At 36.1% G+C, this 15457-nt stretch overlaps 1 protein-coding gene and 1 long non-coding RNA gene across 5 annotated transcripts in view; one reads left to right on the forward strand and one right to left on the reverse strand.

Annotated features, from left to right (window-relative positions):
* Positions 1 to 6894, forward strand: part of LOC124958604 (uncharacterized) — a 146553-nt gene extending 139659 nt beyond the window's left edge. Inside the window, exons 5-6 of the long non-coding RNA XR_007103919.1 lie at positions 259 to 420; positions 6678 to 6894. This is a non-coding gene — a long non-coding RNA (uncharacterized LOC124958604). The remainder of the gene's footprint in view (positions 1 to 258; positions 421 to 6677) is intronic.
* The window catches only part of Grm5 (glutamate metabotropic receptor 5), a 462620-nt gene continuing 449383 nt past the window's right edge, over positions 2221 to 15457 (reverse strand). For 3 of the 4 annotated variants that reach the window (XM_047516832.1, XM_047516831.1, XM_047516835.1), the window contains one exon: positions 2221 to 7679. In XM_047516832.1, the coding sequence (XP_047372788.1) occupies positions 6773 to 7679 (907 nt within the window). In that variant the 3' untranslated portion in view covers positions 2221 to 6772. The remainder of the gene's footprint in view (positions 7680 to 15457) is intronic. The other variant, XM_047516833.1, reaches the window with a different exon arrangement.

Genomic DNA, 15457 nt, shown 5'->3' on the forward strand with positions numbered 1-15457 from the left:
AGAAAACTCTCAGCTTGAACCAAGAAAATAAAGTAAATGTACTGGTACAAGTCTGAGAAATCATAAAATAAGAGGAAAATGAATAATAAAATTGAATGAGATTTCCCATATTTCAGTAAAGCAGCTCCTGAAGATAATGCTAAACTGTTTAAATCCATATTTTCTGCTTCAAAAGTTTAATGAGGTACTCATGGAAATGACAATGTATTTTGAAGTTTGAGTAAAAAATGTCTACACATTATAATTTTTATATTATAGCATTTCCAAAATGTGTTCCATGAAACTGCTCAGGGGATACAACTTCATGAAAAAAGCAAGCAAGCAAGTAAGCAAGAAAGAAAGAATTAAAGAAAAGAAAGAAGGAAGGAAAGAAATAAGGAAAAAAAGAAAAAGTATAGCACATTGAAGTGTTGAAGACTGGTAAGTTCTATTTGAAGTTATTGTGCTTTTCAAACTTAAAACTACAGCAATTTTGCCAGTTGTGGTGGCACATGCTTGTAATCTCCATGACTCAAGAAGTTGAGGCAGAAGGATCACAAGTTGAAGCCAACCTGGTCAATTTAGCGAGATCCTATCTCAAAATAAAAAATAAAAAGAGCTGGGGATGTAGCTCAGTGGTAAAGTGACCCTGGATTCAATACCCAGTACCAAAAAATAAATATTTTTTTTGAATTGCCAATTGCTATATAGCAGATCAGAAAAGCAAATTTAATATGTTATTTAAATTTTCATGGATATTTAATTCATTTAATTTGTAACACCTATTCAATTATTGGAATATGATAGTATGTAAAGCTTACTTTCTTAAGTAAATGAATGAGAATATAAGATACTTATAAATAAGCCAAGTGTGTTTGAAATGTATATCATATAACCTGTTTATAGGTTATATATAACTGAAAAAGACATCTGTCCTGGCAAAAATAAATGCCTTTGTCCTGAAATAAAAGCTAATTTAAAATATTCATGTGAAAGTTAAGTTTTCCTGTAATACTATTGGACTAGGATACTAAGAATGGCTGTAGAAGCTAAGTTTAAACATTTTCTTTTTAGAGTTTATCCAATAGCATAACAATTTAAAAAATAATAAGCATGTAAAATGTAGTAACTGATCCTGAATTTCACAGTATCTTGTGATAAACAAAATACTATGCTTTTGTTTAAGGAGATAGCTTCTTAAATACAATTCTTTCTATTCACCCACTAACCTACCTATTTATCTACCATTAAAAGTAAATGTTTGAGAACTGTTCATTTTCTAATACTAAGCATTCATGGGCAGCATAACTAAAACACTGGGCACAGCATTCAACAGTGATTTTAACACAATAAATTATTCTTTCTGTGGTATTCAATATCAATTTACTAAGATGTCCTCAATAGACGCTTCCAAGGTTGCATATGAGTTCAAACCTCAATAACTTTCCCCCTGAAATATGCTTAGATTTGGACAAAACTTTGTTCTATCTCCACAAGTACTATTGGACATAACATATTTTATGTGCCTGCTGAATAGCAACTGTATAGTGCATGCTGTACTGCCATTAATGATCACTTCTATGTAGTAAACATTTATCATGTGTTAGGGATATTGGAAATGAAAGAGACCAGAGGTTTTTGTTTCTTACCTCTGCATTTAAAGAAAGAGGAATTGAGCTATGGAGATATCCAGGTAATTTATGTAAGGTTAGATGGTAATGATGTAATAGATCCTTGCTTTTAATTTAATGCTATTTTCATTGGTTCAGTGGATTTGAATGACCTTTCATGTTTCTGGTCTTACAAGACTCTTGATTTTTAGAAGACAATTTTCTATATGTTTTTTTTTTTTAACAGATATCTCTTCTTTAGTTCAATTTTGTATGAAAATATGCCCATTGAAATTCTCAGAATAGATTACACTAAAGGGCAGAGTGTGACAAAGCTGAGAAAATGGTTTTGTTTTTAAACATCAAACATAATTTGTATAATAATATATAGAGATATATATGTAGATATATGTGTATACATCATGTATGAATATAAATAATACAATGTTTGGAAACAGAGGAGATTTATTTTAAATTCCATTTTGTCTTTCATTTCCATACATAAATCATCTACACTATATTCTGCTTTTAGGTCTTCACTTATTTGTGTTCAGATATGTAAATTTATGTTAGAATCAAAGTAAGAAGTAATTTAAAAATAATTTTTTTCTGGGAAAATTATATAGATATGTACATACACACAAATACACATTTATACACAAGCACACATGTAGATAAACCCAAAATTAAAATCTCTCTTTATATATATATATATATGCATATATATATGATTGTTTCTAATACACATAGACACATAGACATACACATAGACATAATCTATTTTATCTGTGTGATGTTACGTCTATCCACTTAGAAAATTGTGGAACTATTTCTATAATTTATATACCTAGACATAAAAAAAATTATATGCCCTACATTTCTTTTAAAAATTCATTTTCAAATTTACATCTTAAAAGGTGTTCGTAGATGTCTTTGAGGACAGCATACCTAGTTGATTTGTGGTTGATTTATATTTTAACTTTAATATATTGTTCACTGCCTACTTCATAAACCCATAATTCAAATGTGTATATCATTCAAATTTTTCAATTAATAGCATGACTCTTTTCATCTTAGAAAACACTGTTAGGATAATATTCTAAACATTTGAGGGGAATAATCTTAAAGTCATACCATAGTTTCTTTTTTAATATTTTTCAAAAAGTAACTGACTTTCACAAACACCAACTATAGAACATGATTTGGACAACTGAGAAACAGGCAAGTGTATTTTAAAATGCTAAAATAAAACACATTTATACAAGTACAAAGCAAAATTGCTGATAAAAATGTTAAACTTTATGAAAAAAATCATTTGCAATTCACATCAAAATAATTTAACATTCTCTATCATTTTAATAGTACAAGCTGCAACAACAGAAAAAACAGATACGCGCACACAATTGTAAAACCAAATCAGTTATAAGTGCAGAAAAAGTAGGTACAAGCACTTGTAGCCCACACAAATCTTTTAGGATTGGCACCATCTCTCTAAAACATCTATATTCTATATAGATTTCTAATTACAACACCACCAGCAGCTGCCATTGAATTCTAGAAATACACACAATATACATAGTATATTTGTTCACATTGGGAAGATCAGTGAAATTCAACCAACTATTTTATACAATGCTCATTGTTCAATAGACAGTAGAGAATCTCCCAGGTCTCAAAATTTCTTCAAAGGAAATTCTAATTTATCTTTGCACATTCACTGATCTGTATTTTTTTCACAGTATAAAATTGTAAATGGTAACTATAGAGATTCTGACAGCTTGAGGGTTATTAATAAGCTGTTGCTAAATGTGAACTCATATAATACCTTTGAAGTCTCCAAAACATGTACATTTTGCTGGGAGACTAGTATAGGAAATTTTTTTTTGTTGTTTTTTTTGTTTTGTTCTGTTTTTTTTGTTTTTTGTTTTTTGTTTTTGTTGTTTGTTTTTCTTAAAAAAAAAAAAAAGTGTTTAATTCCTGGTTTGGAAGTCACAGAACTGCAAAAGAGCCATTATACAATTCACTTACAGTCAGAAATAACTCCTAGTCTTCCTGATCTTGCTGGTAATATCAATAGTTTGGAAAAGACTTACTTTCAAGGAATAACACATTGGGGATTTGCTTTTTTCCCTTGCTTCAGTCAAATTTTTGATGATTTTCCTTTCCATACTCCCCTTCTGTTTTCCACTCCTAGCCTAAAAATAACTTTTTCACCCAATCCAGATATGGTCTTCTCAGGCTGCCCCACTCTTCTCCCACAGATGAGTGGATTGCTTAGTCAGTAAAACATGATCAACCCAGGTCTTCTCTTTTTCTTTCCAGGATCAGACTCTCCAGTAGTGTCACTTTGCTGATCCTTAGTATTTTCCTTTACTTTCCCTTTCCTTTTAGACATACAGGTCCTGACTGAATTATCATTGGGCACCAGTAACAAATTGTTTTCAAGGAAATATAAATAGGTACCCCAATGAGTTGTGAAGTTCATACCTAGCCCTACAGTAAATGTTCAGTTCTCTTTGTATTATAGAGTTATTACTTGGAACCTGGTATTAGAATTGGCAAAGAGACAGCATCATTCCAACATAAAAGATCTCAAGAATGTATCACTAATAATTTCATGTCCAATATACAGTGTATTTAATGATGTGTCAAAGGTTACAGAAATATAGAGAAAAATACATCTTGTTCTTCTCTAATTGGATAAATTATTTTTATTATTACAGTTGATAATGACATGTGGAATAATCAGGTGGAAGTTTATTTGCATTAAATTTTAATTTCTAATGAAGTTTCTCAAAGTGGTATACTTTTTAAGGAAATATGTTACTGAAAAATTAAAAAAATGAATTTAATCATGGAGAAAGTTTTAAAAATGGTCTCTTTTTGGTCAATAGAGTGAAATTTATTGTACTTGAGAATAAAATGGAAATCAATGTAAGGATTTAATGATAAAAATTATAAAACTTAGATAATAGAGCATATTTAGAAATATACCTAAGAAATCAAGACAGTAATCCCCAGATGAGGGCCACCTTTCTGATGGGGACTCAGGGGTGTTAATATTTCAAAATATTTACATTTGTTTTTCAGGTGGAGGGAGACATTTTCTTTCAATGAAACTATAAAAATTATTATGGATTTCATTTCTGTTTCCAAAGTCTCATTCGCATTTGGGATCAGGGTGCTCTGATGATGTTATTTTCAAATCTGGCATAGGAGGTTGATTATCGTTAATATTTTAGTAAATTAGCATTAGCTTTTAATGTTTTATATTGGGAGAACTGACTTCAAATTTCAAGTAAGAACAGATATCAGAAAAGGGAAATCCACAAGCAGTATATTGCTTGTAACTTTTTAAAGTGGATATAATAAGTTATGCCAATGGATAGTCTTCTATTTCTCATTTTTTCTAAGTAGATGAGAGATTTAAAATGAGGATATTGAGCTAAAAGGAAAAAGTTCTATTTATTTTTCTCTCTGCCAAAAATAGACTTTTGCCTCACAGCAAATCTTTTTCATAAGGCTATCTTTAGTATAAGGCTGGGTCAACTGAACTTTAATTTATAGGACACCTCCTCCTTTTATTACTATCTTTATTTAGAAATCAAAAACATTTGGTACCTGAGGATAGCTGCAATGGGATGAATAAAGAGATGACAGTGAATTCAGGTCTTGAGCTATGATTTCTACCTTATACGATCCTATCAAAGCACATATGTTTTTATTATAACTCTAAATCTCTTTTCTGCAGTATTTAAAAAGTGACAGTATGAAGTGCACAAAATCATATTAATACTTATTTTAAAAAGGAAAATATTAATAGTTGCTTTGCCTTTTCTTTTTGGAATGGCTAAGAAAGACTTGTTAATATTCATTAAGGTTCCTCTGTTTCAGTATTCTGTATTGCTTTGAAAAAAATCTATGTTTGTCATAGTTCATAGCTGCCCTGTGTAAGCAGCCAGGAAAAGATAAAATCACTGCTCATTGGCATAGCAAAATCTTTGCTAAGCTTACTTGACACAGTTTAAAATTTCCAGTGTATTAATATTGTGTTAATTTTTTCAACAATAGTCCCTCCAATAGTGACAAAGTCTTCATTAGGTCTACGGACCACTCTTCCAGTGGTGGGACTCAAAAAGAACAGAGGAGTTCTTGTGCATCAGGTTCTCAAAAGAAAGGAATGAAGAAGCCCAAATGCATATTTTAATATTTTAGCTGGCAACACTAACGGAACAGCATTCATAAGGAGGAGTGGCTGTGTTATCATGAAACAGATAGCCAGGCTGGAGCTCAAGAATTATTATTATAAAGAGAAATTCCAGCTACACAATGCACCCCAATGAGGAATTACAAAACGGTATTCCAGAAAATATTATTATTTTTTTGCTACTCCAGTATTGATTGGCAACATGGTGAAATAGTCAAGAAATCTTCCACTGGTTTTTCTTGGTTAATGGAGGTGAATCTGAAATAACTAGGTGGAATTCCAGACGCAGGCTTTTGGAAGAGTATTTCACAACCAAATTGGAGAGGAAAGTCTCAGGTAGAAGCTCTAGGTGCATTAGCGCAGCACTCACTATCCAGTTGTGTGTTATGCACGGGACATACTCACAACCACGCCCGCCTCTGTAAGTACTGGGCCCCAAGGTACTGCTTTCCAAGGTCTTTAAAGGAAGGAAAAATAAATAAATAAAAAGCGAGAACGAGAAAGGTTTTGGTCCCAGATGTAAGAGTTTGTTAGAAAATGTACATTCATGTTTGGTGAATCAAAGACTCTTCTGGGAAAAGAATTAAAGTAAACAAATAAAACTTTTTACAGTTGCTTATTAACTATGCTTTCACCCTCCTTTATGCTGTTTCACGCTCACTGCTTTCCCTAGAGCAAAGCACTTGTTACGGAACGGTTTTAACAGACTCCTTGTCAGCCCTCAAAAATATAAGCAATGTTTCTTAAAAGCCCATGTTTTCTAAGGCCACTAGAAGAAAATCTGCCAAAAGATTTGTAGTTGTTGTCTTCGTCGGTTGTTGTGAAATAGCACTATAATCTCGTGTTTCCGTCAAGGCTGAACGTGTCATCTTCTACCTCAGGTCCTAACCGATGACTGTGCATGTCACTGCGCCCCCCGTGTGAACACGGAGGTCTCTGCTCTGCACGCGGATCGCAGCGTGGTTTCCAGTGACGTTCACAACGACGAGGAACTCTGAGTGTAATCTCTTATGATAAGAGTGTCATATTTGGGAGACGATGGGATACAGAGGGCCGACTCCGACACTGGAGAGTTGGGGGTCGTACTCCCCGAGTCCACCGAGTCTCTGAAGGGGGACGGCGGGGTGAGAGCCACCAGCTCCTCCAGGTCCGGCTTGCCGGCCGCCGCCTCCGGACCAGCCGCTGGGGTCTCCGGGGTAGCGCCCCCAGCCGGCGAGGCTCCGGCGGCGGGCTGTGTGCCACCCGTGACCTCTATCGCAGGCAGAGGCTGAATTTCGGCGAACGTGGTCATGGTCGTGGGCAGCTGGATCTCTTTGGGGATCAGGTAGGAGGAGCAGAGAGGGGCGCCCACGCCGGGGCCAGGAGCAGCGGTGGACAGCATCATGGAGTTGAGCTCGCTGATGTTGGCGGTGAAGCGAGTTACCACGCTGCTGATCTGCTCCATGAGCGAGCCCTGCGAGGAGCTGCTGCGCGCCGCGGGTTCCGAGTGCAGCGAGGGCACGTCGTCCTCCGTGCGGCTGGCGGAGCCCGCACGGTGGCTCAGAGTGCTGATGGGCGAAGGCGAGCGAGGCCGCGCGGGCGCAGGGAACTGCTCCTCCGCCTCCGCCACGTCGTACAGCGCCTTGGCGCCCGCGTCGGGGGGCTCGGGCCCTGCCGGGCTAGCGCTGGCGCAGCTCGCGCCGCCCAAGCCTCCGGAGGCCCCGGGACTCGCGCCCCCCACGCCCGTACCCAGCCCGCGGCTCTCGGTGCTCTTGGGGAAGGGCTTGATGACGGCTGTTTGGTTGGGGTTCTCTTTCTTGTTGATGTGGACCGACAGCCGCTGCCACAGATGCTGTCCCCTACTCTTCTCGTTCTGGGCCCACGTGACGGATTTTCCATTAGAACTGTTGAAAGAAGAGAGAAGAGAAATGACTCAGTGAGGTCTGAAGGGGGCTTCCATGTGGCTTCCCCAATGGTGGGTGATATGGGAACCTGAGAAAGAAGGGCTTTTCTTGTTCTTTTAGGAAATGACACATCCAAAAGACATCATGGAAAGAGGCCTTTGGAAGTGTCCTTGGTTTTCTTTTAGGTTAAAGGTTGCTTCGCTTTATCTGACCCTTGGCTGTATTACTTCCATGAACGTGTGTCAGGCGGGATAAGGATAAAGGCGTCTTTTTCAGGATTCTGGCCCCACACACCAGTACAACAGTTGTTTACGCTGCAAATCTAGGTGCCAGGATTTGCAGTATTGTAGCTGTGTGCAGGAGTGCCTGGTACAGGATAAGTTTTTCCTAGAGTTTGATGGTAACATTATAGCTAGAATCTGAACTCACAATTACAAGAGGGGAGGGGAGGAGTGAGGGAATCAAGGGTTACCAGGAAGTAGTTTGGTTCTATTTCAACTTTTATTTTGCAATTTTGAATTAAGAACTAGGGATTTCTGTCTGAACTTCATATTTTGAACTTTGCTTTATTTAGGTTGGCTTATATGCTGGAAAATAATTAATTAGAAATTCTCTTTCACAGAAATTCTCACAAAAATTTTTTTAAGTCTAAAACTTGAATTCCACCTGGAAGAGTGAAATATATCGCCTTGGCACATATGATAGAGATCTCCAATTTTGATCTTGTTGAGTATCATCTGACTGATAAGACCTTTCTCCCTCTTTTCTTTCCCAAGTAGTCCTTTTTGTTCTTCAACCTTGGCTCTGAAAGCTACTCTGATGAATATGTAGTTGGTTCCCATTCTCAAATTCTGCACCCTTCTTGCCATCCAAAATGGACACAGTAACCTCAAAAACTGTATACCCTCCATCAGGGATATCATGTGTGGCCAGAGGATATTGCTTAACCTGCAGGGACATCACATGAAGAGAGCTTGGTGAGTCCTCTTCATGAATTAATGCAAGATTTCTGTGACTAGGGGATCTATTATTTTTAGTATGGACCTCACTATTCTAGGGGTTGTGACCAATAGATAGCCTGAGGCAGTTTGAAAATAAAAGCTGGTGAAGAATGCAATTTTATCATCTTAATTGTGCATAAGACAGAACAGACAAGCCCCAACCCCAGGAGATTCTGATTGTTTGGAATGGGTTTTAGGCATCTATGCTTTTTACAAGAACTCTGTTCTGTGTCCCTATACCCTGCCCCCAGCAAGGTGACTCTGATGCAGGTGTTTCACAAACTGAGAAACACTGACAGAAAACTACCCTTTGTTCTGAACTCTCATTTCTCCCTTGGCTTTCCTTGTTGAAGGGCTTGGCTGCCTTTGCCCAGCAGGGGTCTGTACCCTTCTTGGAGCCCTTCTTTGAGGGTGCCTGATTGCACCTACCAGATCCACTCTACCTGAGACATTTGCTCCTTTGGAAACTGACCACTGTCTCTAGCCCCTTTAACAACATTCTTGAGTCTTTCCTATACTGCTTGCTTCTTCATCTATCCCTTTTCACTTTGTGGTCTTCCTTTCTCTACTTCTTCCTGTGAAATCTCATTTAATCTGCCCAATATATTCCAACCTCATGTCCTTCAGAATTCTAGAATGTGAGATGTTCCTCACCACCCCCACCTGCTCTTCTGTAAAGGATGAATGAAATCGTTTCCAGGTTTGGAGGTTGCTATGCATCTATAGTAGCAGGAAGAGCACTGCCAAATGCTTGACTTTCCTTTCTAACACAGTCTCAGGATTTGTTTTTCCATTTTGTATTAACCTGACCTGCTACCTTTTAAGTTCTCAGCGCATTACTTTTCTTTTTCCCAGGTGTCCATTAACTTCTGCATCGTGGTACAGAAGGAATGGGCCAGATTATTCATGGAATTTGATTGGGAGAATGGTTGCCAGCTACTCCCTTTCTCTCCAACCTACAGGATAAGAAACAGGCATTTTGGGAAGAGAAATTAATCTTTCAGGTCACTGAGACCGCTTTTAATACAAAGCATAGTCTAGAAACCAGAAACAGCTGGATTTATTCTACCAAGCTTTACCCTAGAGATACTTTTGCTTTCAGCAGAGCAGTTTTGCAACAGCTACTTTTAAAAGTCTCTCTCTCTCTCTCTCTCTCATTCTCTCTTGAATGCTTTTAGATTAATATGATGGAACATAACTTTGGATGTTAACAGTTGACAGTCTTTGGACTCACACATAGTTATGCCCCAAAATATGACAGCATACTGAAAAACCTTTTGGTGAATACGTGAAAAGAAAACCATCCTAACTAGCCAGTTTTGAACAAAATAGGTACATCTTATTTTCTGGTTGTGCCTTTGCTCACAGTGCCCGTGGCCTTGAGGGAGAGAGAGCACAAGACCATCTGAATAGACATGGAAGACATCAGAAAAATGGAGTCTAAATCTGAGAACTTCATTTCATTCTTTAGAACATTAAAGATTTGTACCCCAAAGCAAATGAGAATTCATAAGAAAAAGAAAAACCTACTCATGATGTTAGTTAGTTTTTAGTAAAATATAGGTCTTATGAAGTCAGGGTTCTTATCTATCTTATTCAGTGACAACAGAATCTTACCAAGAGTTTGATAGATGAATAGGATTGTTCAGCTAACAGGGCCAGTGTGTGGTGCTGTGGAAAGTGTAAGGGACAAGAGATATTGGATTCTAATTCTGGATCTGCCATCCTGGGTATGTGGGAGAGAAAAATCTCTTTAAGCTTCAGCAAGAAGCAAACAATGATTCAATTGGTAAAGGTTATTTTGAGGATTCAGTGAAACAATTCAGGTGCATAATAAGGAGAATGTGTCTAAGAATGTTCAGTTTTTGTGTTCAATGTGAACACAACAAACATGTCAGTAAATAATAGCAATATACTCAATGTCATTTTGAGCCCCAGTTTAAGTAAAAGAGAATTCAGGGAAAAATAAAATACATGGTAAAGCTATAAAATCTTTCCAGTTGTTTCTCCTTACCTAACCAATTGTAACAAATATTTGAATCCATGATGTTTCAACCTGTTTTTTTCTTTCCCTCAGCTGTGTCCCTGGGTGGTCCCATCTGTTCCCTCTATATTCCATGGTATTCTCTTCTTGAAATGCTCTTTCATTTTACTCTCTTCTCCCTTCCTTCTACTTTATTTTTGCTTAGACCCATTCTATTTATTTATTTATTTTCATATTTCACTTTAATTTTCTTGGAGGAAGCTCTCTTGACCTGAATTGCTGGTTAGGCTGAATTACATTTCCATAGCCCGTTAGGCATTTGATAACTCTTGGTCATATGTGTGTCTTATCTGCTGGGTGGGATATCATGAAGGCACACATTTTGTTACGTCCATAAAACCCAGTGTGTTGCCTAGAACACTGCAGACACTCAAAAGTATTTTGAGACCAATAATTGAATGCATTTAATTTTTAAAATTTTATATTTGTTTTTTTGTTAGAATTGAAGTTTCAAAGATAATTTAATATTAATTTTGTCTATGGATCTATTTAGTTATTATGTCACTTCCTTTAATCAACAGTACTCAGTGTACCTAGATAAAAGATATTTCATTAATTAAATATGAAAACACAGATCTTGATATCTACAATGAAAATCATGAATACTTTTTCATTCATCACTAATATGTGTGTGTGTGTGTGTGTGTGTGTGTGTGTGTGTTTTAGTGAAATTTTTCAGTGATGAAGCTTATTGAAGCAATGTGGATAGTAGAAGGGAGATGGAATCCAGATTGTGGGTCTAAGATCTGACTCTGATTGATGTTGAGTTTCTTTCTTTATGGATAAAATGAAGAAACAAACATCCCTTGCCCAACTAACATGATTTCTTGGAGGATCTAATAGATTCTTACAGTTGAGGGTATTTAATAAAGTATAGCAATTCTGCAAGCTCCAGAAGTTATTCATTAACATGAAATCTTCCACTCAGTGGAGGTGAGATGTTAAGTTTATTATTTAGGTTGAGGATTTTATTTTTCAGCATCAGGATTATATGTTTATTCAAATGGCTTGAGGAAAACAAAGGAAACTTTTCTTTACCTCTCCATAACATTTTATCTTTCCCCAGTGCATATATTGGTAGTTAGAAAATCAGTGGAGGAAAGAGGAATGGAAGAGAAAAGGGCAAGACAAAATGGTTTGCTCCATCTGAGGAAGAAGCCCAAAAATGCTTCTGCTATTTTTCAGGTACCTTTAACTCTTTTTCAAACTACACTACCATGCAATGTGATGTCTTCTCTTTTGTAATAATTTGCTCCTTGCTTTTGAATAAAAAATAAGCAGCATATCAATTATGTAGAGTGTTAGGTGTTTTTGTTTGCTTGGTTGTTTTTTTTTGTTTACATTTCAGGTCAGCAAAAATGACAATTTCTACCTTTATTCTCAGAAGTTACTACTTCTTCTTTCCTTCCATATAGTGCACTTAAATAATTTATTAATTTCCAGCAGGCTCTGAGTGTCAGCTCAATGACCTCTCCCTGTTTCTCTACTTATCTGCTCAAATCTGAAAAAATTAGAGCAATTTGCCACAACATGCCATCATTAGGAAGCAAACATTAATAGAGAGAGGTTGACCATAAAAAAACTATGTGGAATTTATAATTTTTGTATTCAAATGATTGTTGAATAAACTGTGCAGTATTTATTCTACAGAACATGTTTAGGGTTGTATGAAAAATACATAAGCAATTAAAATTCTTCTATGTCACTGAATTTTAAAAAAGAAAAAGTCAAACACTAAACAACTATTCTCTTTTTTGTTGCATGACCTATTAGTTCCTTCATAACTTATATAGTTGTAGGGCATCAGAAACTCTGAGTAATCAAACATGCCCTCCAAAAGTTAACAAGTATTTTTTTTTATTAAAAATGGTCTTCATTATTGAACCTCTCTTGTTTGGGTATTTTGATTTGGAGGGTAGCCAGGAGGGAGAAGTAGTATGATTATGAGCTTCCTAAGACAAAATATTTGAAAAATAAAAAATGTGAAATATCATTAGAAGATGACATTAGCAAATGCTGCCTGCAGAATGACATCAGTAAATATTAAGTGAATGAAAGAACTTCATAATTTAAGAATATTATAAGCTGAAATTTTGCTTGGTGATTCCATTTTTTTTGGTTAGTTTCCTTAAAGTTCTCTATCCATATATTTTGCTCTTCATAATTTGTTTTGAATTACAAAGTATGGTGATACAGTTTTAAAAGAATACTGAATAATTTGATATTGTTTATATTCAGACATTCCAAAGAAAGTGGAAGAATTTCTAAGCTTTGCCTGAAACCTGACATCTTGATTTTGAAAATTACACTGAGAAATGCACTATAATATGTAAGAAAATGGCAGAATCATCAATTTAATTTTCCTCAATTACACCTCATAAATAGCTATCTTCTTGACAGAACCAAGTTAAATGGTCCTGGTGATGTATGCACTAGAGATGTTTGCATGGAGAAAAACTTGGGTGAAAGGAAATGAAGCCAAGGACTAATTACCTAACTCAGACAGAAGAAGCCAAGCAGCACCATCTTGGATTTACACAGTGCTTTATAAAGTATGTTTGGGAATGCGCTGTTGAAGATAGGTAGGAACAACATCTTTATCAACCTTTTCAAGAATGAGAAAATCAAATCTTAGTGAGATTGGGTGATTTGCCCAAAAGAGTTACAGAGTTAGTAAATGGCAAAGTGAGACTAATGCCATTATAATTACTATTTATACTGTCCATGTTTTCTTTTTGAAGTTAGCCTTCCTTAATCCACAGAAGAAAAATGTCAGGTGATACCTGGAGATGATATGTGTTTAAAGTAGGTAAGTCAGTCATTTTATTTATAGTCTCTCGTGCCTGATATTTCTGGACTTCTTAATCATACGCTTACCCATACACTCAAGAAAGCACTCTACATCTTTTTGTGGCCATTAAATCAAATAGCACAAGTTCATTAGGCAACAGCATTTGTCAGAGATAATGATTGGATGTCTCAGTGATGGAGGCACTTGAAAAGTACGACCATATAAATTAATATTATTTGACAGTTCTCAGCCTTTTTTTCTCTTTCATGCTGTAATGCAATAGAAAACACTTTTCTTATGGATGGTTCTAATTCTCTCATTTTCTCTCTGACTTATTTTGGAATTCCAATAATATCATCTTATTAGATGGACAACTTTATATCTGGACTATTTTGAAAATTTTGTCATTTCAACTAATATTGACAACAAATAATATGTGATAACTTTGCAAATGACTTTCATTCATCAATGTTTTTTAATACTGTGAATGAAAATGACTGATATATGAGACAGCTCTCAAAGTGGGTAAAATGGAGTTAAAGAGAGAAGACAGGTGCAGAAGGCTAACATTATTAGGTGCTCGTGGTATTTTGACGGAGAGGTTGTTTTTCCCTTTGAAAGAAAGAAGCAGATGGACAGGTGAAAGAATACTAAGAACAATGAAAGTAAGGGATAGCAGTGAAGCATTTGAACAAGGAATCAGTTCATTGGGCTCCAATAGGGGACAGATCAGTAGGGAATAAACATTTCACAAGAGGGAAAAACCATTTCTAGCAGGAGTGGTCAGAGAAAGCTGCCTCTGACAAGGGACAGAGTGCATCCGGGATTTGAATAACTGATAGATGATGGTGATATACAAAGAGAGAGATAGGCATTGTCCTCCATGAAGGATAGCACTGACAGGGACAGAAATCCACAAAGAACGTTCAAGAGATAAAGTCCACATGGTTCAAGAGATAACCATGGGCCCAATTTGACTGTGGGGATGGAGTAGAAGCTAAAGCATTGGAAGGTACAGGTTAGACGTTTTGTCTGCTATTAATATTCTTGCTATAACACCACCCCCAACCTACAAAGATCTTCCCTCTTCTCTCTTCTCTCTTTTGCTATTTGAATAATTCCATTAATAATTAACCCTGGGTTTCTCACCAGTGTCTAGAATAACATATATGGTCTAATATATTAGACCACAAAAGTAGGCTAATTATTAGATGTGAATGAAACCTATATATAAATTTATTTTTTATTTTTTATTTTTATTTTTTTTGCGGTGCTAGGGATTGAACCCAGGGCCTTGTGCTTGCAAGGCAAGCACTCTAGCAACAGAGCTATATCCCCAACCCCGAAACCTATATTCTTGATAAATAAACGAATGAAGAAATAATCATCTTCTTTTTCTGTTATTCCTCAGCCATTGAAATTCTGTTATTTAATGTTTATGTTTTTGATCATTAGCTCAGCAAACACAGTTAGGATGCAGGCACCATGCCATCCTCTTTTAAACATCTGACCAGCTTCATGCATTGATGTTATTTCCAATCTAACTCTAGTCCTGGTCCTACTTCAGGAACATGTTAAGACCAAATTGATGTTTTTTTAAAGTTAATTCGTTTTTTGGAGACTGAGGAATAAGGAAAACTGACTTAGGCAAAATAGTGAAGTCTAAGGTAGATTAAAGAGGTTGTTTTGATAATATAGGAATACAATGTTAAGATGCTAATGAGTGACAAAATGAAGATGGAAAAAATGTACCAATAGGAAAACAACTGTGAAATAAAAGATATTTGTTTTTGACCATCAGGCTTTTATTGTTGATATTAGAGGAATTCAGAGAAGACTTGCCACTGGGAAAAGAAGTTTCAAGGAAAGATTTGCAAATAAAGTGGGACTTAATGAGGCCTAAAGACTGGGGATGTTAAAATAACACAGAATAACAAAATTT

This window comes from Sciurus carolinensis, chromosome 11 (assembly GCF_902686445.1).
Source record: "Sciurus carolinensis chromosome 11, mSciCar1.2, whole genome shotgun sequence".
In the NCBI taxonomy this organism is placed as follows: Eukaryota; Metazoa; Chordata; class Mammalia; order Rodentia; family Sciuridae; genus Sciurus; species Sciurus carolinensis.